Source organism: Barbus barbus, assembly GCF_936440315.1.
Source record: "Barbus barbus genome assembly, chromosome: 18".
NCBI classification, from domain to species: Eukaryota; Metazoa; Chordata; class Actinopteri; order Cypriniformes; family Cyprinidae; genus Barbus; species Barbus barbus.
Window position 1 is genome coordinate 17,659,657 of NC_136746.1, and position 23,733 is coordinate 17,683,389.

Consider the following 23,733-nt stretch of genomic DNA (forward strand, 5'->3'; position numbering starts at 1 on the left):
TTGCTTGTTGTTTCCTTTCAGTTGTGTACTATTCACCTTGTTTCTGTTCCCTTAAAATTGACTTCCATTCAAAGGTTTGTGGTAAGATAAAAAAAAAGCCTAATTTTTTAAAAATAGTAATAATTTAAAAATAGCCTAATTCTTTGATCAAAAGTGACAGTAAAAAGATTTATAAAGTTACAAAAGAATAAATAACTTTTTCAGAAAAAAAATTGTTTTCACAAAAAATAAGCACAATCAGTTTTCTACATTGATCATAAATAAGAAATGTGTCTTGAAAACAGCATATTATAGTGAATTCTGAAGATTGGAGTAATAGCTGCTATCAGATTTGCAGATACAAATAAATTGAAATAGAACATTTTGTTTTAAATTTTAACCATTTCATTTGTAATAATGTTTCACCATATGACTAGTTTTTACTGTGTTTTTGATCAAATAAATGTAGCTTTGATGAGTATAATCCTTCCGACCCCAAACTCTTGTGTCCACACTGAATATTTTTGCCTTGTTTACATTTTGTGGGCCAATTGGAGGTTCAAACACAGAGCAAACCTCAAATATTTAAAACACTGAGGCCCATTGGGACTAGGCCTGTTTTGAAGCAGATAATGCTGACTATATCTTCCCATCACAATAAAAACCAACAAAAAAAACTCACTTGCGTTCCAGTTTTACCCAATTTTGCCTGGCTGTGCGCATCTGAAAATGTGGTGAAAAGGCTGAAAAAAATCTTTTGTCTTCACTTTATTTTCTGTAGGAATAGTGACTTACTAATAATGGAGGAATTCTTGATGGAGGAAGACCAGGAAGTGATACATTAAAGTAAAGGAAAGCACACAGATTAGGTAAGGGGAGCTGGCTTCACATCTTCTTCATAAGTGTGATTTATTTGAACAAGATCTAATGGTTTATCTGTCTTCCCCACTGAAGTGAGATTGTATTCAGCACATGCAGACCTCATTTTCTCTTAAAGGATTGTTTCAGCTTCAAAGCTGTTAAGCTAAATCAACAACTTTTGTGGCGTATTGTCAATTACCACAGAAAATTATTTGGACTTACCCCTTAAAAATCATACTTTCCTACACATTTATGACCAACAAACCAGCCAGAAACAATCTAATCAACAGCTTTCTGCTACATCTTTGCCTGAAGGCATGACATGACGTCTTTGTTGATATACTGGCAACGCCCACAGATATTACAACTTTATAGCTTCAATAAATTTTTATGGATGATTTCAGTGCTTTACAAAAATATGAATTTGACATTTGTCAAATTCTTTTGTAAATGCCTTATTATAACCATGATTTTTGCTATTTTAATGGTAAATCATATTATCAAATGTTGTATTAATCAACCTGAATGAACCTGAAAAATTCCCAGTTTTCATTTCCTTTTAACTACCATACATCCTCATATCTCAGAGTTTTGGATGATGCGATGTGGCTGGAATCTAGCTTCAGCAAATAAAATGTGCTTTGTTTCTTCAGTGTTGCTATTTTGGTATTTAAAAACCTTCAAACAGGTTTGTTGTTTTGGTTGGGAGGGGTTATGTTTTATGTAAACCAAAGAAATAAACTTAAACATGGACTGGATTGAAGATGGCACTCAAAACCTCTTCTTATCATGAAAACATGCTTCAGACCTTTTCTGAAGACAATGAGAAGAAGAATAATAGCGTAATGGGCAAGATGAAGCAATTTTCTTCTTCGGAAGATCATTCGGTATCCAGTCCGGGACTCTAGAAATGATATCAGTGCTTGCAGTCAGGAAGCTGTTAGTCTGCCAAGAGCCTTTCCCACGGAATCACCTCACGCTTCCCACTGCACCGTCTGAATGAGAGACCTTTTTGTGTCTGACACAGAAACTAGGACATGGAGAGAGAGAGAGAAAGGGTAAGTTCTGAGGAGTAGGAAACTTTTAAGTAGATCAAAAAGGTGCGTTTGGAGCCAGATTCAGGGCAGCAGAGTAAAGGAAACTTGATGATACCGAATGAAAGATGTGCGCTAAGCACTGAAATGCAAGAACAGCCCGATGTATGAGTCTGGAATTTGTCAGCACATGTATAAATAGTTGTTTGATCCTCATTTTGTCAGGTTATTGCTCTGGGACATGCTTGTGGGGTGGAGCTGGCCACATCCTGTAGAGCGCTGGCCTCTGCCTGCTCCCTCTGAATGTGTGTTTATGTGCTTCTGTTGTCTGGGGATCTGGGGATCACACCATTCCCATGTTGTGAGTAGGCCGGGATATGGCTGAGATGAAATATTGAGAAGCAGTGCTTGCAATTAATCAGGTTTAAATGGTCATCTTTTAGCCTTCACTTATGAAGTGTGGCTGGTGGCATTTAGGTGGTTTGGGTTTGTTGGTCTGTGCTGCAGTCTGCGGTAACGAAAGACTATTTTAAGTGTGTTTTGTCACTCTTTTGCCTGCTTTTGCAGCTGTGCCTGTTAATGTCATTTTTCTGAGCCTTTCCGAGTCTCTCCGCAATCCTTTCAGTCACAGCAGCAGGAGACTGACCTTAAAAACCACTGAATGAACTGTCAGTCAGATTTCAGGTCTTCAGGGGTTTACATTTTTTTATTTAATAATTTTTTGTTGTTTTTGTACATTCTGAAACTGCGTCAATGGTTTTAGTACATTTTACTCTGGATTCTGAGGGGTATTGCAAGAAAGTGTAATTTACTTGGGTGTCAGTCACTTTTCTATTGAGATCAGACATTTCAGAGTTTCAAAAACAGTTGGGACAGAGCTGACACAAACTCAGTTTTTGGCGTTTATGTCTGTGAGCTTGAACAAATCGGTCAGTAAATGATTCAGTGACTTGTCACTAGTTTTGTTTCTGAATGAGGGAGAGCGTTTGAGTGAATCGGTTGAGCAAATGATTCAATGACTCATCATTTGAACAAAATATTTGAGTAAATGTTTAAATGAATCTTTGCCAGGGCATAACTTGCCAAACTGACAATAACTTCCAAACACAAGAGTGATAAAAATAGTGTCGGGCAGTTTAATCTGGCTATTCTGTGTTTGCAGAAACCGTGGATAATGCCAGCAACCATAGTGACATTGGTTCAAGTAAATATCAAATATAACCAAAGAAAAGTCTTACCACAAGTGACACAACAAACAAATCTAATCTAGGTGTGAGTTTATATGTCATATTTTATTAAAATGGCTTTGAATGAGTGTACAACAGCACATCATTTGGGTTGTAAACAGACCACAAACTCATGAGAGTCACTCCGATGGAAGAGAGACTGGATCTAACGGCTGGATGTATCTATGTATGTTACCTAAAACCCCATCTGAAAAGGCACAAACTCAGGCGTTTTTGAGTGAATCAGTTTGACTGAATGAGGTATTCATGATGTAGCCCAAATAAAATATGTTGTTTCTGAAGTAGGCGTGACTGTAGCATGTGAAGATTTTAACTGTTGTTGTTGTCCCTCAAGGCTGCTGTCCCCCATGGGTGGTTAGAGCTCTCTACAGGCTTTGAGCAGAGCTGGATTTTTTCCAGCTGGGTTTTTGTGAGGTGGAGGGCCATATAGCAGCAGGGTCCTTACACAGTGCCAGACAACTTCATTATCCAATAGAAACCCAGTGTCTTTTCCCTCTCCTTTCCCCATCTCACATACTGCCTAACCACTGCATCAGACTTCAGAATGATTTATTAGTATAATTATTTGAATGTGTGTGCGAAATGTGCTTTAATTGTCCTAGTTATGGTCTCAAACATATATTGTAGATGTGTTAACAATTAAGTCAGCTGTAAAATTCTCTCAGAAGAGTATAGGAAACTCAAGGGAAATGAAATAATTTGCATAATTATGATTAAATATTTTTTGGGTGATAATAAACTCAACTGCATGTGGACATATTTTATTGTTGACTTTTGTTTAGACTTTAATCTATTCAATACAAACTGCATAACCTATACAAACAGCACGTCTGGTTTGGTTAGCTGTGAATCACACTTTGAGTCTAAACCAACACATTTCCAGTCCAACAGGACTGGAAAGATTACGTCATTGAGTAACACGCTGTGACTTCCTCTGTTGGTTACATTAACTGGAATGGGTAAAAAGCCCCTTGCTCAATTGCTAAGTGCATACGGATTCATTTTGATTACAAAACACTGTTGACCACTAACATGAAAGTATACTGTAAATGCTGTTTCTCATCTAACATGCGAATAGGTTAGAAACACGGTGCACACAGCAGGGAGGATCAAGGACACGCAGACGAGGATGTAAACTCAAACAAAAGACTTTACTGAAGACAGGGCAGGACAAGGCAAACTCACAGACATCAAACACCGGGGGTAACGAGTAGACCAGACGACAAAACACAACACAGACAGGACTGATATACATGGGATAATCAGACAAACACTGCTAGACTTGAATTAACTAATGATCACATAGGACGAGGACAGGAAACAAACCAAATATGGGCATGGAAACACAAGACACACAACAGAGGTCGGACAGTTAGCCAATCAGAGGGCATTTATGTCAGTCTTGAGAAAGGATGGAAAATATGTCTGTTTCTGGCACAAAACATTGAATAGAAAGTAATGGAAAGAAATGAAAACTTTTGTTTATCACAAATGTTATTTTTGACAAAAAAGACAGTAAACATTTATAATGTTACTAAAGATTTCTGTTTTAAATCAGTGCTGTTCTTTTGAACGTTTAGTTAACCATGCAATAATTTTCTACATGGAATAATTTAGTTTCTTGCTTTCTGCACTATTAGTAAACGTGTGATTTTTAGTAATTTTGTAATTGTAAATTTGTAATTTCCGTATTGTGTCTTTTGTTACAACTTATGTCATTGGCTGCTGAGAGAATTCACAGAGTAAGAATTTCATTGTATGGTCACGGTGTAACCGACAGTTTCCTGTACATATGACAACAAACTCTTGAATTGAATTGAAAAAATCCTAAAAAAAATGCAACAAGGTTTTCACAAAAACATTAACATTGATAATGAAAAGAAATAATTCTGGAGCATCAAATTATGATTTCCGAAGGAGCATTTGACACTGAATTCAACTTTGCCATAAAATGAATAAATAGAAAACAGTTAATTTAAATTGTAATAATGTTTTACTGTATTTTTCATCAAATGAATACAGACCTGGTAAGCATAAGAGACTTTAACATTAGAATTATAAGAGAAAAACATTAGAAAATCTTACAGATTTGAATGGTTGTGTAAATATATGTGCTGGTGCATTATTATTGCACAAGAAGCAACTTAAAGGACATTTATAATCACAGAAATGCACAGATGGTTATCTTGTACAACAAACCTTTCCGGAAATTTTTATCATTGGGTAAACTATCCGTTTAATGAAGTGTGGGTTTTGTTTGTGTGCGTCACATTTGGTTTTGTTTCTCAGTCACGCTGCACTGCTCTCCTGCAATTTCCAAGGCTGTCAATGTTTTGGCAATGTTTTTTTTTTTTTTTAAGAGTACCATGTTGTTTTGTACTAAAAACTGTCACTGTCCCGCTGTTCATTGTCAAGCTTATATTAAGATGCACTGCACTTCTTCTGTTCTTGTTTTGTGTTTACAGCAGCCCAGAATAAGAATCCCAGAAATACTGAGTCCTGTCTCACATTCTTGTTATATTTGTTCGCTTTGTTTATGGCTCAGCCCCTTTAACTGCTTGCAAGCTCCATTTCCTGTCAAGCCCTGCCAGGTCTCTCCAGACTACAGAAAATCCTCTCTGCTACCACGCACCTGTTGTGTGTGCGTGTCTGTGCAGGACACAGAGACGCTCTGTGATTCGTAGTTCAGATGTGCCTTTGTGGGGGTCCAAACAGCCCAGCTCAGTGGTCTTTTACTTGGACGGCACACTAACAAAGGCTGTTCCTTTCAACTGTAGTTTTCCATGTATCTCAGTGCCATGACATCCCTATTGAGATGATAGCAGGCGAGGGAGATAAATGACCAATTGAACTGGACTTTCTCTCTCTGCGTGTCTGCGCTCCACAGTGGCCAGTTAATAACTTTATTCTGTTTATTCTGCCCATGCTGGTAGTACGAGGGGTTTCCTGTTTACTCACCGAGCCGTATGCGTGTGTGCGTTTTGTTGAGTCTTTCAAAAACAGATACAGGCACAGAAACCTGATGATGCAAGGTAAATAACAGCTTCCTTTTTCTGGTTGATATACTGAGCAGGGCTCAACAATGGTTTGCTTGATGTCCTGGGGCCATTGTGAGAGAGTTTCGAGCCAGATGATTGAACTGTCACTTGTTTTGCATCATATGTCATCATTTTACAGCAAACTTATGTATGTTTATGGATAAAGCTGTGGACTATGTAATGCTGGCAGTGCAAGCATAAAAAAAAATGTTGTTGTTGAGCCCTGCCAAGGAAAGATGAATGTGTGTTGTGATGCCTCATTACAGCAACAACATGAGGTGAAGCCCCTTCACAGAGAGGAGTAGATTAACATGTCAAACTCAATCCATATCTGCCAGCGCAGGAACGACGCTTCACAGGAAATACCTGGAACTCACTCAGATTTCTCTTGTACCCCACTTTCATCTCCAGCTATTTCCTGAAAAACCACCATCACAACAGCATAAAAATGTTAAACTCAGTTTTCGCTGCTGTATTTTTTCCAAGAAGATGGGTGGTTGTGAGAGTTGTGCCCTTTGGATTGTACTGATGCTTGCCGCTGAGCATGACAACTGGTCAGGAAAAGAGAGAAAGAAAGAAAGCTAAGAACTGTGGGATTGATTTGGAAGAGAGAGATTGAGACGATGAAAAAACAAAAGATTAGATTAGATTAGATTCAATTTTATTGTCATTTATGCAGAGTACAAGTACAGAGCTAATGAAATGCAGTTAGCATCTAACCAGAAGTGCAAGAATATAGTGTTTTATATACATATAAGTGCAGAGTAAATGAAGATATGATTTACAGAATGTACAGTGGAATTGCTATATACAGTATTGAGCAGAGTATATACAGAATATAAATAGGAATGCAATGTAGGGATTGTATGTACATTATGAACAGAGCAATGTAGATTATATAGATTACAGATTATATATACACATTATGAACAGCAGAAACGTGAAAAGCTGGATTATCGTTCAAAGCCTACTGATTAATCAGGGAAATCATTGATGATTAGTCGATTAATCATTCTAATATTCATTAGATTATCTAGAATATTCATTAGATTATCATCAATTATCGAAATAATTGCATGTTGCAGCCCTAGTGGACTATCCATTTAATGAGGTGAAGATTTTGTTTATGTGCATCACACTTGGGCTTTGTTTCTCTATAATTTAATAATAATTGTATAGCAATATTTTAGCTATTGATAATAATAATATTTTAATACTATTATTAAATCACAAAATAATAATAAATAAAGTCCAATTACAATAATATATATACATATACATACACATACATATATATAATACTTTATTGTTTTGTAGATGGATCTTGAGTCTAATACAGTCCAATGAATGAATAGCTAGGCTATTAGTATTATTAATCTTTAAAAAAAAAACAAGCTATATGACAAAAAAAGATAAAAGATAGGAATAATGCATAAAAGAATAAAGGAAAGCAAGACAGAAGAATAAGAAAAGATAAAGATAATTTAAACAACTGAGAACAGATACATTTTGAATATGTATAGAGATGTTGTTTCACGGAAATGGGGGAGGGAATTCCAGGCTTTGTTCTACTGAAGGACCTTCCACCCAGAGGACAGTCTGAATTTAGGCAATGTTGATAAATTGGCTCTGGGGGATACAAGAGTCCATAGCGTTATGTGCAGAAGATAGCATTGGTTTGGAGGGAGATGCTGGCTCTTTTCAAAGCTTCTGATGGTCACATCAAAGGTCTTGCGAGATGAGCTGCACATGTTTGCCATGATTTCCTTTACAGTGTCAGCACCTAGACAGCAGCTTTGTGTTAGCTCAACACATAAATTCAACCAGTGAAAAAAGGCTTTGTGTTTCGTTTGTCAGCGGTAAGAGCAGAGTCAGGTTGACACTGCAAGACACTGCTGTCTGTGGAGGAAAAAGCTGTTGTGCATAACTCAGACAGCTGTGCTGGATCAAATCTTTCTGGGTGTTGGGGTCTGCAGCATCTGGAAGTGGGTCAGCGCTGACTCTTGCTCCAGCTGATGACAATCTTCTACAGGAGGAGCGAGATGCTTGTTCAGCGTGAACAAAGTGACCTGCAGAGGCAGCATTGGGTGGTGTGGCTGTTTAAATAGCTGTATTGTTTACAATTTCTCTGGCAGGACATATTAATGCAGCTTACTTTTGCATTGAATGTTAAAGAGATTTCGTAAATGTTTTGAAGTCAAAAAAATGTGTACAATACAAAAAGCTCCCTCCATAGTCCCTTCACCCTTTAATCACTTCAGCCCATTCATGGTTTGAACCCATTATACCTAAGTTATAAAGAGAGCTTTCTGAGAGCTTTCTTACCCTCCACAGGGCCTAGGAAATTTCAGTCACATTGCTGTTTATGCAGGGTCAGGAAGCTCTCGGGTTTCATTAAAAGTATCTTAATTGCAAAAGTGTTCCAAAGATCTTACAGATTTGAAATGACATGAGGGTGAGTAATTAATGACAGAATTTTCATTTTTGGGTGAACTATCACATACAGCTATGTGGAGCAGGAGTTAAAAGCAGCGAGATATAGCCTAGCAAAGAGTACTTTCATCAGTACATTTATCAGGTGATCGCAACAGTCCAGGGGTTTCTTTTTTGTGCATGGAGCTGGTTTTGATTCTTACCTGAGCTGAGCAGTGCATTCACAGCTGATTAAGTGCGTTAGAATGCTGTAGGTTCCTATACCTTCCCTCTTCCACCACTCTCTCACAGACTGACCTTTGCCCTGGTTTTGTCTCTGCTAGTCTCCCACCTGATCCTGATTATGCCTCAGGCTGTTTTGAAAACTTCTTTACAAAAGTGGGTGAACAAAAGATTGAATATTTAAGAGACCGTCATCTCTATTTTCTTTACCTGTTCTCCCATGATCTCTAAGCAAATGTACTGTGTAAATTGTTTTAGCTAAGGCATTCATAAATATATATATATATATATATATATATATATATGTGTGTGTGTGTGTGTGTGTGTGTGTGTGTATGTATGTGTATATATATATATATATATATATATATATATATACCTTTTTTTTTTTTTTGAATACCTTAGCTGAAAAAATTCACACGGTATACAGTAATTATTAATTAGCATGTTAAATTCATAGCCTTGGCTGTAACATATCATACTGGCTGCACATCTTCTTATGAGCAATCTATGACAAGATGTGTTTGAGCATGACTGTGTGTATGTATAAGACAGTATTGTGTGTAGAAAGGGAGTAGTTCAAGTTAATTCATCTGATAGGAAATGAGTCGAATGAGAAGAGGGCTTTTAATGAACTGTCATTAAAGGCTTAGAGTGTGCCTAAGTAAGTCTTGTATGCTCATTTCTCTGGCCTATCCATGTGGAATGGGTTGAGATTTCCTCTTCCTGGGCTTCAAGTTATGTGTCTGTGATCCACAGACCCAGCCTGACACAGAAGAGCTGCGTACACCCAACCATGTCTGCAGAGATGATGATGCAGTCCTGCCTCATGGACCGGAGCAGCAGCTTTTTTAAGGTGAGACACATCGGCACTGTCTCCTGATCTTTGCCTTGTTTTCTGTATGTGTCTGTCTGCATGTTCTGGATGTAGATTTGCATGTGCTCTGTTATCGTCACATGAGCTTCTCTAAAAAAGCCTCACAGGTTTGGAATGACATGGCTAAATGATGACATTTACATTTTTGGATAAATATTTTATGATCCAATCACTCAAACCACATTCAGAGGTAGACAGAAACGCATGTGACGACATGGCCTACGTCATGATTGAACGGCAGTATAGTTTACATTTTACACAGTAATTTGTCAACCAGCAATAAATGACGCACAAGAAAAACAACATCACTCAAGGAGCTTGCTTTCAGTATGCGTCCTACTTTAGAGCCAGACAGAGCACAGGTTAGTCAGGGCCTCTGGAGACCCAGTGGAATGCCGCTCTGTCTGTTCACTGTGCCGGTGCTAAAGCTGCAGAGCTTAAGAGGTTCTCAGAGGATGATAGATGCAGTTGTTATCTTTGCAAGCTATTCTTCCAACAAACAAAAATAGTTTTTGTGTGAATGTTTATGTAATTATTTCATGGCGACCTTACTATTACCTCCAGCATGTGTTGTGATTATTTCATGCAGGGGGAAGTTGTAGTTGCACGTGCAAGCTTTGTTACATGTAAACAATCAGATGCAGCCAATGGCAAATAAATCAGGCTTTCGCACTGACACTAACCGGCCGTGATGAATGCATGATAAGATTATGAGTGTCAGTGAACAAAAAATTATATTCCTCCTTGTTTCCTTAACAGAAAACACTCCTGTAACATCTCCTCTGTCATCAGTTTAGATGATCCTACAGTGGAATGTGGTGAGCGGATTGAATTTTACCTTTGTCATCTATTAAAGGAACGGTTCATCAAAAAATTTACTCACCCTCATGTTGTTCCAAACATGTATGAATTTCTTGTTTCCGTGGAGAACAGATGGTGAATTTTTAAAGAATGTCCTGGTTGCTATTTTCCAAATAAAGAAAGTTTGCAAGAAGACTTAACCATATGGAAAACTTTTATGATATTAGGAATGCACAATATCAAATTCTTGTTGATACCAATTCCTGTTATGGCTAATAATTGATAAATGGCTTACATAAAAGAAATAAATTACTATAATCAGTTGTTTTAAATGCTACAAGTGAATGTAGGCATTACAGCAATATAATGTACAGTATGAAAAATAGATATTCATTCTGAGGTTTGCTAAGGATAATGTTTACCATGTCATTTAATTATTAGTGATTTTAAAGATCAACTTTAGTGAGTCAAAACAAAATGTAAAAAAGTTATTGTATTAGATCCAATATAAATGATACAAATTAAATAAATTCAGTAATATTGGCTGATAAACAGCTTGCAAACCTTTCATTTAAATGTAGACCATTTTTATTTAAATATTACAGTAATAGAATATAAATTTAAATAAAATCAAAACGATATTTTTGAGTTTTTATTGTTAGAAATACCAGAGGTACATACAGTGGGGCAAATAAGTGTTTGATACACTGCCGATTTTTCAAGTTTTCCTTACTTACAAAGAATGGAGAGATCTGTAATTTTCATCATAGGTACATCTCAACTGTGAGAGACGGAATATAAAAAAAAAAAAAAAAAATCCAGAAAATCACACTGTATGATTTTTGAATAATTAATTTCCATTTTATTGCATGAAATAAGTATTTGATGCAATAGAACAATAGAATTTAATATTTGGTACAGAAACCCTTGTTTTATAATTACAGAGGTCAGACGTTTCCTGTAGTTCTTGACCAGGTTTGCACACACTGCAGCAGGGATTTTGGCCCACTCCTCCATTCAGGTCTTCTCCATATCTTTCAGGTTTTGGGGCTGTCGCTGGGCAACACGGAGTTTCAGCTCCCTCCATAGATTTTCTATTGGGTTCAGGTCTGGAGACTGGCTAGGCCACTCCAGGACCTTGAAAGGCTTTTTACGGAGCCACTCCTTAGTTGCCCTTGCTGTGTGTTTGGGGTCATTGTCATGCTGGAAGACCCAGCCACGACCCATCTTCAATGCTCTTACTGAGGGAAGGAGATTGTTGCCCAAAATCTCGCGATACATGGCCCCATCCATCCTCCCCTCAATACGGTGCAGTCGTCCTGTCCCCTTTGCAGAAAAGCACCCCAAACATGATGTTTCCACCCCCATACTTCACGGTTGGGATGGTGTTCTTGGGATTGTACTCATCCTTCTTCCTCCAAATACAGCGAGTGGAGTTTATACCAAAAAGTTATATTTTGGTCTCATCTGACCACATGACCTTCTCCCATGCCTCCTCTGGATCATCGAGATGGTCTTTGGAAAATTTAAGACGGGCCTGGACATGTGCTGGCTCGAGCAGGGGGACCTTGCGCACGCTGCAGGATTTTAATCCATGAGGGTGTAGTGTGTTACTAATGGTAACCGTTGAGCCTGTGGTCCCAGCTCTCTTCAGGTCATTGACCAGGTCCTCCCGCGTAGTTCTAAGCTGATCCCTCACCTTTCTCAGGATCATTGATAATCCACGAGGCTAGCTCTTGCATGGAGCCCCAGTCCAAGGGAGATTGACAGTCATCTTGAATTTCTTCCATTTTCTAATAACTGCGCCAACAGTTGTTGCCATCTCACCAAGCTGTTTGCCTATTGTCCTGTAGCCCATCCCAGCCTTGTGCAGGTCTACAATTTTGTCCCTATTGTCCATAGTGGAGAGGTTGGAGTCTGATTGATTGAGTGTGTGAACAGGTGTCTTTTATACAGGTAACGAGTTCAAACAGGTGCAATTAATACAGGTAATGAGTGGAGGATAGGAGGGCTTCTTAAAGACAAGCTAACAAGTCTGTGAGAGGCAGAATTCTTGCTGGTTGGTAGGTGATCAAATACTTATTTCATGCAATAAATTGGAAGTTAATTATTTAAAAATCATACAATGTGATTTTCTGGATTTTTTTTTTTAATATTCTGTCTCTCAAAGTTGAGGTGTACCTACGATGGAAATTACAGATCTCTTCACTCTTTGTAAGTGGGAAAACTTGAAAAATCGGCAGTGTATCAAATACTTATTTGCCCAACTGTATCAGCTTAGATAACAGGCCCTTCAAATAATATCTCGAACAAAGGGGAGCTAGTTGAGAACAACTGAACAATCAGCCCATATTATACAGGTTTCATTTACTGTAATTATATGGAAAAGAGTGGCTAAGATGTTCCTTAAAATTTAAACTTTAAAGGGGTCATATGACATTGCTAAAAAGAACATTATTTTGTATATTTGGTGTAATGCAATGTGTTTATGCGGTTTAAGGTTCAAAAAACACATTATTTTCCACATACTGTACATTATTGTTGCTCCTCTATGCTCCGCCTTTCTGAAACGTGTCGATTTTTACAAAGCTCATCGTTCTGTTGAGCTAGGCGTGCTCTGATTGGCCAGCTATTCAGTGCGTTGTGATTAGCCGAATGCCTCAAACGTGAGACGGAAATGTGACGGCCCTTACCGTAATGTGATGCCATGTCCCGGCGCGACGACACAAAAACTATAAAACCCATTATAAACGAGGCATTTGTTGCATCCAGTGGGGACATAATTACTGATTATAATGATTTATACTGTCTTTTTACGCGTTGCGTTGCATCGTGCCGCGCAAACATTACCATGTCTGCATTTGTGATCGGAGAAAGACAAACAACAAGAACTACTCTACACTGCTCAAAACTCGCGTTTGAATCATCAGTGGCAAATTCTTTAAATAAGAAAACTTACTTACAGGCTGTGAAGCGCCAGCGTCAGACTGTCCTTGCAAAGCTGTAATTGCCCCACTTTATTGAAACAGCCTTTGTGCATATAGCTGGCAGGCTACTCCCAGGATCAGGAAATAGTCCTCCGTAAAATGCGCTGCACGCACTCTAATATTTGGTTTGAACTGTTCTGGAACAGTGTTGTAAATACAACTTAACCACTGATTTCTAGTTGTTTCCTCTTTTGGAAGCCCAAACAAAGTACTTTTGCTTTCACAAACAAACACAGCGTCTCCATGACATGGCGCCGGCGGCAGCAACAACACTACAGCGAGAAAAAAAGTTCCATCTTCTATCTTTGCGTATACATTTGGGTGGTGTTTTGCAAATCTTCCCACATGTAGACATGTGGGGGAATGTTTGAATGAGCCGTTTTAGGAGGGCTTAACTTTTATAAAGAATATCTCTTTGGTTTTGAGACTTTGGTTTTTGCAAATTCAGGGATGCACAAACAGCTTGTAACACTCCAAAGAGAAAGGAAAACTTGAAATCGCATCATATGACCCCTTTAAACTTTTTATTCCACGCAATAAATATAAGGATTTGGAATTGTGTGAGGGTGTGTGTAAATGTTTATAGAATGTTGATTTTTGAGTGAACAGTCCCTTTAATTGAATAATTCTACTGCTGTCACTTTGAGTGTTTATATTTTGAACACTCCTCTCAGTGTTAGGGCTGTGTTTGGCTGAAACAAGTGTGCTAGTAAAATGTCAGGACATAGTTTCCTAGAGTCTTGGCTGCTTTGTATGCTGCAAATGACTTTACCTCACGGCTGGTTAAAGAGAGGAACAGATGACTGCAGCATTTGGAAGAGTTCTTGATCTCGCCAGTCTCCAGAACACCAGCCATCACCTCACAGGCATCAGAATTTCCTAACAAATGTCCAGCCGGCAAAAATGCACCTTTTATTCTGCTTCATCACCTCTTTTAATGGCTCATCAGTAAAGCTGAAGTCATTCTCTGCTTCTGGATGAATTCATCAACACAAGCTGAATGATTTTTATATCAGATCTCTTTCTGTCTCAGCAGGATTGTGTCTTTTATGTGTAAATGATAGGTGGTTCATTGACATTAGCGGTGTTCTTATAAATCTGTTGAAAATGTATCTTCTGTTTTTCTCTGCTGTATCCAATAGGATTATACAATCTCATTTATGTATTTTCCCCTTGCTGGCAAAGTTGCTTTTTTGTCTAAAATGAAGAACTGATTTTATTTTCCCCCGTGATCTGGTGAAACCAGGCAAAATTTATATTTTTGCACAGGTGGCAAATAAATAAATAAAGAAATAGATAAATGCATAAATAATATACGATAAATAATATTACATTAATAAATAAAAGTACTCTTAATAAAGGTTTGTGGCCGGTAAAAGATTTGAATTTTTTAAGTGTCTAGTGCATTTATTTGTGACCCTGGACCACAAAACCAGTCATAAGGGTAAATTTTTCGAAATTGAGATTTATATATGATCTGAAAGCTGAATAAATAAGCTTTCCGTTGGTGTTTGTTAGGATAGGACAATATTTGGCCGAGATACAACTATTTGAAAATCTGAGGGTGCAAATAAAATCTAAATATTGAGAAAATCGCCTTTAAAGTTGTCCAAATTATGTTCTTAGCAATGCATATTACATATCAAAAATTAAGTTTTGATATATTTACAGTAGGAAATTTACAAAATATCTTCATGGAACATGATCTTTACTTCATATCCTAATGATTTTTGGCATAAAAGTGTTACAAATATATAATAGCATTATTAAATATTATAAAATAGCATTTATTCCTGTGATCAAAGCTGAATTTTCAGCATGATTACTCCAGTCTTCAGTGTCCCATGATCCTTCAGAAATCATTCTAATATGCTGATTTATAATCAGTGTTGAAACTGTTGTGCTGCTTAATATTTTTTTTGGAAACTGTTACTTTTTTCTTTGATTAATAAAAAGCACAGCATTTATTCAAAAAAGAAATATTTTCTAACAATAGAAGTCTTTACTATCAATGTTATCCATTTAACACATCTTTGCTGAATAAAGTTTATTTAACTTTCTTTAAACTTTTTTAAAGTATCTTTAAAAAAGAAAGAAAAAAAAATCTGACCCCAAACTTTTGAATAGTTTATATTGTAACACAAAATCTCCATTTTGACTGTTCTTTTTAACTTTTTTTATATATATATCACAGGTCCCAAAAAATACAGTATAAAAAAAAAAAGCAGTACAACTGTTTCCAACATTGATAAAAAATCAGCATATTAGAATGATTTCTAAAGGATCATGTGACTCTGAAAATACTGCTTTGCTTCACAGGAATTCATAAAAATTTTCCCTGGTGTTCCTGTCTGTGTCAGCCTTGCCTTGTCTTGCTCTGCCTTGATGTCTTCAGTAAAGACAGTTATTTGAGTTTGCTCCACGTCTCCGTGTTCCTCGTTCCTCCCTGCTGTGTGCACCGTGCCAACAATATTATTTTGAAATAATATTCTATATTTTTTATCAAATAGATACAGCCTTGATGAGCATAAGAAACCTCTTTAACAAACTTTATTGATCCAAACTTTTGAACTCCAGTGTATTGTACAGTAAAAATATTTTCTCAGGTAACTTAAAATGTACATCATTTAGTTACATCAAGGGTCAAATCAAATATAAATAGCACATTAAAGTTAAAAGTTACACACTTTTTTGTGTGCATGCTGTACAGGTCTGGTGTGAAGAATGCTTTTGCTCAGGTGCCTGAAATGTCTGCCCAATAGAGAAAAGTTTTGCTCAGCAAGAAAAAAAATTAGAGGGACCATTGCTCCCACGGGTCCTTAAATTTGATACAACTAAATTGAGGCCTTAGACAGTTTTAAATGGGTTAAATGGTATAAGAAATAATTTTTAATTTTTAGATTTTTAAGAATTCTGCAGATACCTTGTAAAAAGTAAAAAAAAAAACATTTTCCTTGATATTCGTTGATATTTGTGTATAGAAAATGTTTTTGATTGACATTTACGGTCTTTATTTTGTTTGGGCTAGTTAAAATAATTTTCGGGCTACCAAAATCTGAAGAGTACCTGCCTGAAGGGCTACCAGGGATTTAGAAATTTTTGCGAGCCCTGATGTTGCTAGACAAAATGCAAAAATGAGTGTTAGTATTTACACTTGTAAATACTCTGCTATTTAGGCCACCATGACAAGTTCAAGGATAAGTTCATGCATGCCTGTTTCTGAGTGTTTTTATTTAGATGATAAGCTTAAAATTGTTTTGAGGCATTTCTTGCCTGATTCACACATGGAGCACAATGAGCCATATCCAGAGCCGGTTTATTTTGTATTGGTTTGATAATTCTAGACCTTTCAAGTGTGTAGCTCATTCAGCAATAATCTACAGCGTTTTGGTACGGCTGGAGCCCTTTCGAGTCTTTACAGAGTGCTTTTCTTGGCTGTGAGCTGCATTTTGAAAAAAGCCAAGAGTTGGTGTGTAATTGTGGTTTGCTGACTAAGTCTGAGATGAAATACCTCATGACTATAAGCGGAAAATGCTGGCTCAGATAAAAAAGAAATGCAACAGAAAGTCTGGACAGGTCTTTACTTGTCTGGTTTATGGTCAAGGTTTCACTGAAATCTTGACTTTCGTGCATAATAGTGGTAGTGCTTAACTGGAATTTCTACAGGATAAGAAATTCAAGCAGTGAATACAAAAAAATTTATTAATTAAAACAGGGAGAGAGAAAAAATAACAACCTGCCCCTGCTGGCCATCAGGAGATACAGATCTGTGAAAAATATACAACGACAAAACAGTTTTCCCAAGTGCACTTACCTGTACTGACCTAAAATCAGCATGATTCATGTCTGATTTAAGCAGTTAGCAATGAAGCATCAGCAATTGTTATTATCCTGCCTTAAACAGAATATTTAATTTTTCTTTCGATAGTGTGTATTTTAATTTACAGTGACCACGGTTCAGTGTTTCATCTAGGAATAATCAAAGGAAATGTACAGACAGTGTGCTTTGATGTCTTTGTCTGAATTGTTCTCACTGTTAGCTGTTGAAAGGAAACGGACGCAGTTGCTAGCTCACTGGGAATAATTTCATGATGACTAATTCCAGACACAGCCACTTCCCATTCGTACATAACTTCAATGACGCACCAGTACACATTCAGAATGTCTTGAGATTTCCTGCTCTTTATGCTTGTATTGTGTTTTCTCTCTCTGTGTGTGTGCGTGTGTGACTACAGCTGATTGACACGTTCTCCACGGAGATCTCAGAGCTAAAGCAGGAGATGGTTCAGCCAGCCAGAGAGCCGGAGACAGAGATCTTACAGGGGTGAGTAACTTAAACCTGAAAATAAACAGTTTCAGTAAAAAAAAAAGATTCAAAATGCAAACTAAACAATAATTTGAAAGTGTCATAGAGTTATAGCGGTATCCGGCATTAAAAGGGGACATTTTTATAGTTAAAAAGAATCTGTACAGATTTATGTAGTCAGTCAGTGTTCAGTATCACAAGCATCAGGTTTAAGATTCATTCTCAGGGTTTGTTATTGTACTTCCCATGTTCTCCAGCAGGTGGATCAGGTAGGGCATTCGATGCTTTTGCAAAACCGCATTTCCATGAAATTGAAAGAGCGTGCGAGGAACAATAAATTCAGGTGTTTCACAATCAGCTGTCAGAAGTTTGAAAACAGCTTAACCAAAACAAGCTTCAGTCTCTTACTATTTTTTTTGCTCATTTGTTGTCCCTGCATTCATAATGAGACAATTAACAAACATGTCTAACATTCATAAACATAACTTCTTGCGATGTATAATAAAATAGTTCTGTAATTTAGGTCTAGTAGTTTTGTTTTTAACTGTACTGACAGATCAGTAAAGAGTCCCAAGTGGGCTGTGACTTGGCTAATTAAAGATATAGACCACAATAAACAAAATAATTATAATGAATGAACAGCAATCACCAATATTTGATTTAATTATTGGATAAATGAACTCATATCAGTGAATTAGCAGGTTCACATTAATAGGTTCATAAGTTCACATTAGTTTGTGTTGTTTCACTTCAGTAGTGTAACTGACAGTTACAAAATTGCAAATGTGTGCATTGTATGCAGATTTATTAACTAGTGAGCACTCTTTTTTAAGAAATTAATACTTGTAATCAGCAAGGATCCTAACCCTAACTTAAACTACCTATTTATCAAATAATTCTGAAAAAAGTATCACATAAATATGAATCAGTAAAACTGTTTTTTACATTGATAATAAGAAGAAATGTTTCTTGAGTGTTTTTATAGGATCATGTGACAGAGGAATAGAAAATAATAAATGACATTTTAAAATATATTAACACAGAAAACAGTTCATTTCAAAATAAAGGTTTCTCTCTCTTTGTAGTCTGGAAGGAGAGGTCAGTGGTCTTTTCCTTCAATCTTCTGCCTGCGCCGGTACACCTGGAGTGAGGGATTCTGGATATGACTCTCTACGCAGACGCATGAGCATCCTGGACAGACTGATGCAGACACACTCTGTATGGCTGCTACTGTCTCTCAGCGATGAGGAAGCCAGACGCATTCTGCAGCCGCAGCCGGCAGGGGTAATGACAAAAACCACCTTGCTTCACAACAATAAGTTCTTTTGTTAATTATGTTTTATCATGGTCAGTGCATTTTGTGTGTCTGTTCTGTCTAGAGTTTTGTGGTGAGAAGGTGTTATAAACTGCAGAAAAAGGTGATTTCCCTACGTATGGACAGTGAAATACTGACTGTTCGGGACTTCCCAGTTAAAGAGAGCCAATATAGTAAGTGATATACTAAGTTTATTTTCATTAGAAGACCACTAATAGTTTGTGTATCTGTGTCATCTTTTTCACTTCCTCTTGCTTGGAGTTTTTGGTTGTTTAATACCTGTCCATTTCCTGTCTAATAATTTGGAATAGCCATGCATCTCATCAGATTAAAAGATAACTATATTTGTCTTTTTGTTTGTTTGATGTTTGAGGTCAGTACGTTTTTTGTTTTTATTTTAATAAAAATAAATTAATTAATATTCAGCGAGGATGCATTTAATTGATCAAAAGTTAAAATTTTTATTTATAAAGTTACAGTTATAGAGCTCTATTTCAAATAAATTCTGTTTTTATGTGAACTTTCTATTCATCCTGAAAAAAAGTATAATGCTTTCCACAAACATATTGAGCAGCACAACTTAATTTAAATTGCAATATTATATTTCACAATATTACTCTTTTTGCTTGTATTTTGTTCAAATAAGAGGAAGAGGAATTTCCTATCACAAATGTTTGAATGGTAGTATGTCTGAAAGAGAAAATATGGGAAAAATTATTAGCTTGGAAACAGAACTTTTATGAAAATTACTATTTTACAGTTTTTTTACACAACGGTTTACACAAAATCCTGTTCTTCTTATGTTTCATGAATGAGGCCCAGTGAAACTAGAAGTACTTGTATGGATCAAGCTCCAGTTGTGCTATGCTGTTATTCTACTCGAATTAAATCAGTTCACTCTTTTATCTCCATCAACACACTTCATGCACTCTGCTTCATTCTCATCTCTCTGTTTTTCTCTCTGTCTTTGTCTATCACTTTCTGCAAATGCAGTAAGTGGGTCAGATCCTGTGCGACTTGTGTGAAGGATGTTTAAATGTTCAAATTTGGCTGTTTACTTTTCCCTTAGAGAGAGACTGTTAGGTCATTTCAGTTTTTCCAGTAGCAATTCCTGTGGTGTGTAACTTACTGTGGTGTGTGTGTGTGCCTTTATTACAGCTTTTTCTCTGGAGGGCTCAGGGATCAGCTTTGCAGACCTCTTTCGACTGGTGGCGTTCTGCTGTATCAGCAGGTAAGATGATCCTACTTAGAAAAAACAAAAACATCTACAAAAACAGCTTGTTTAGATTATTCACTGGTCTGTTATATATTTATACATTTTTGACAGTGACCTTTATGCTTTGTTGGTGTAGATATTAATCATTTATAAGAATATCTTGGTGTAGATATTAATAATTTATTGGGTCATGGAAATTACACCCATCACCTTTCAGAAAATCTCCTGAAGTTCTCAGAATAAACCAAAATGTTTATGGTAAAGTAAAACCAGATGATGCTGTTTCAGCTGCATTCCAGTGCTGAAGACCAACACGGTTAATAACAGGAAGGAAGGGTCTGACTTGAGTGGTCTCTTTTTGCTTGAAAAAAACGGAATGTAGTCAAAGTTATTCTGTCTTAACCTGTTTACATAGTTAGATTTCACCCATATAGAGTTTTGTAACGAAGAGGTTTGCGAGACGTAAGAAATCCATGCAAGGTCTGTGTCAATGCCACGCAGAAAAGTCAGTGGATAAACACAGCCCTCTCTCTGCCAAACTCAACCACATGCTCTGATTAACAGCTATTTCTCTCTCTCTCTCTCTCTCTCTCTCTCTCTCTCTCTCTCTCTCTCTCTATCTCTCTCTCTCTCTCTCTGACTCATTCTTTCTTTCATTCTCTCCACGAGTGCACACAACAACTCTCAGCCTGGATATTCTTGCTGTTTAGTTTTTAGTATTTGTTGTCACTCTGACAGTCTTTTGAAGCATTTTTGTGATGTTTTTAGCACTTCTTAACATTCATCTGTCCTCTTTAGGGACGTTCTGCCCTTCACGCTGAAGCTGCCCGAGGCCATCGCAGCTGCAAAGACCCCTAAAGATCTGGAGGAGGTGGTTCAGTTAGGAAGAGGTGAGTTTTCTTCCCCAAGCATGAATGTTTGCTTTCCAGAATTTTATTGGGCTTAACTGCTGACTGGTGAGTTTCAGCATAACTACTCCTAACTTTTTATGTGTTTATTGTATGTTGTCTGTATGACTGGTTTTAATAGTGTGTGTGTACTGTAAACTTAATGCAGATGTTCTTAACATTTCATCTTAAATTCAGGTCAGAGTTTTATTGGCACTCAGTGTATCAAAGTTTATTCGTTGTTGAGCATTCAGCAGTTTGACATGGTTGAGGCATTTAGTTTTACAAGTAAACACCAACTGTAAAACATTAAGACAAAATGCACAGCATATACACTCACCTAAAGGATTATTAGGAACACCATACTAATACTGTGTTTGACCCCCTTTCACCTTCAGAACTGCCTTAATTCTACGTGGCATTGATTCAACAAGGTGCTGATCTGGTGACTGTGGGGGCCATTTTAGTACAGTGAACTCATTGTCATGTTCAAGAAACCAATTTGAAATGATTCGAGCTTTGTGACATGGTGCATTATCCTGCTGGAAGTAGCCATCAGAGGATGGGTACATGGTGGTCATAAAGGGATGGACATGGTCAGAAACAATGCTCAGGTAGGCCGTGGCATTTAAACGATGCCCAATTGGCACTAAGGGGCTAAAGTGTGCCAAGAAAACATCCCCCACACCATTACACCACCACCACCAGCCTGCACAGTGGTAACAAGGCATGATGGATCCATGTTCTCATTCTGTTTACGCCAAATTCTGACTCTACCATCTGAATGACTCATCAGACCAGGCAACATTTTAGTCATTTCAGACATTTCAGTCGGCCCATTCTCCTCTGACCTCTAGCATCAACAAGGCATTTTTGCCCACAGGACTGCCGCATACTGGATGTTTTTCCCTTTTCACACCATTCTTTGTAAACCCTAGAAATGGTTGTACGTGAAAATCCCAGTAACTGAGCAGATTGTGAAATACTCAGACCGGCCCGTCTGGCACCAACAACCATGCCACGCTCAAAATTGCTTAAATCACCTTTCTTTACCATTCTGACATTCAGTTTGGAGTTCAGGAGATTGTCTTGACCAGGGCCACACCCCTAAATGCATTGAAGCAACTGCCATGTGATTGGTTGATTAGATAATTGCATTAATGAGAAATTGAACAGGTGTTCCTAATAATCCTTTAGGTGAGTGTATATATATATATATATATATATATATATGCAGAAGGGATACACATTTTAAAATTCTTGCCCATAATGATAAATTGCTAATTATTTTCATGTTGGCCAACAACCACTTAATGGCCAATATTAAATTTTTGTATTGTTTTCTTTAATGTATGTTCTTTTTGAGATTTGCTCCAGATTCATTTGAACTGTTATTAGATCATTAGTGTTTTTCAAGATTAAATTTAAGTGAGTTTTAATATCAAAGGAAATCTAAATGTAATTTGAGGAAATTAGTATGAACAATTACATATCCAGTATAGGCCAATATCCTTATTTTGTGCATCCATAATAAACAGTATTGGAGTGACCAACTAAGAGAAGGTAACAAATTCAACATAATTTTACACATAGTGAGTCTTTTTTATTGTTTTTAAGTCTTAAAGCCTGAGACCTATGTAGACATGCTGATGAACATGTTGAATTTGTAGTGCGACAACATCCGGCATGTTGTGAAGAACATAAGTCAGATATGTCCTGGAGCACTGACTATACAGGTGTTACTGTGCCAGCAAATACACGACAACATTGGACACGTGGCATTTAACAAACAGCTCATGTGGCCGACATTTGAAGATGATATGTTGACTAGGTGAAATGGACCACAGTGTGTTTGACGCTAGTAAATGTCTCTGTCAAACAGATATCTGCCTGTGTGCTTTGACTACATGTTGTAACTTTGCACCTTACTTGACGTATGTGAGGTACAACATTCCTGTACTGAGAAATGAAATCTTAAACACAAAACCGTTGTGGTTATGTTTCGCAGCAGAGATTATGAGGTTCATTACAAAAGAAAATTATCCCTGTATCTTTCTTTAATTATATGGTGGAATGGTTTGACTTGAGGTAAAAAGCTCCAGATTTTATTTTAAAAAGACCTTTTTCATATATCATAGTCTGAAACAAGTAGGCTTAAATGACTTATTTAGGGACATGTTTTAATCTAAGAGTTGTCGTTGTTGTTTTTAAAGAGAAATAAGATAGCTTTGAAAAAGGTTGATCTTTTAGTTTTGTGAAATGACATACTATTTTTCTCAGGAAGACTGGAATGGGATAGGTGAGACAGATAGTCAGTCTTGGCAGGTAGTGTATCTTCTCTTTTAAAGAATGCCACCTGTAATAATATGGTTAAACAGTAATGAATGCTGAAATTGCAGTGCAGAGTAAAGTTGAGAGCAGTGATGGGTGTGGTACCTCCATACTAGGATCATTTCCAAGAGAAACTCCACCAAGACAAAATTCCAGCTGTTCATTGACTGACTATAATGACTTGGGACAATGGGGGTGA

The 23,733-nt window shown here is 37.0% G+C and overlaps 1 protein-coding gene across 3 annotated transcripts in view; it reads left to right on the top strand.

Moving 5' to 3' along the window:
- The window catches only part of LOC306884639 (ras and Rab interactor 2-like), a 37,768-nt gene that overhangs the window by 1,958 nt on the left and 12,077 nt on the right, over positions 1-23,733 (top strand). For 2 of the 3 annotated variants that reach the window (XM_079440694.1, XM_079440695.1), the window contains exons 2-8: positions 761-848; positions 9,574-9,670; positions 17,715-17,803; positions 18,871-19,069; positions 19,165-19,273; positions 20,259-20,331; positions 21,115-21,206. In XM_079440694.1, coding sequence (XP_079296820.1) covers positions 9,611-9,670; positions 17,715-17,803; positions 18,871-19,069; positions 19,165-19,273; positions 20,259-20,331; positions 21,115-21,206 — 622 coding nt within the window. In that variant the 5' untranslated portion in view covers positions 761-848; positions 9,574-9,610. Of the gene's footprint in view, positions 1-760; positions 849-9,573; positions 9,671-10,450; positions 10,510-17,714; positions 17,804-18,870; positions 19,070-19,164; positions 19,274-20,258; positions 20,332-21,114; positions 21,207-23,733 lie in introns of all 3 variants that reach the window. The other variant, XM_079440696.1, reaches the window with a different exon arrangement.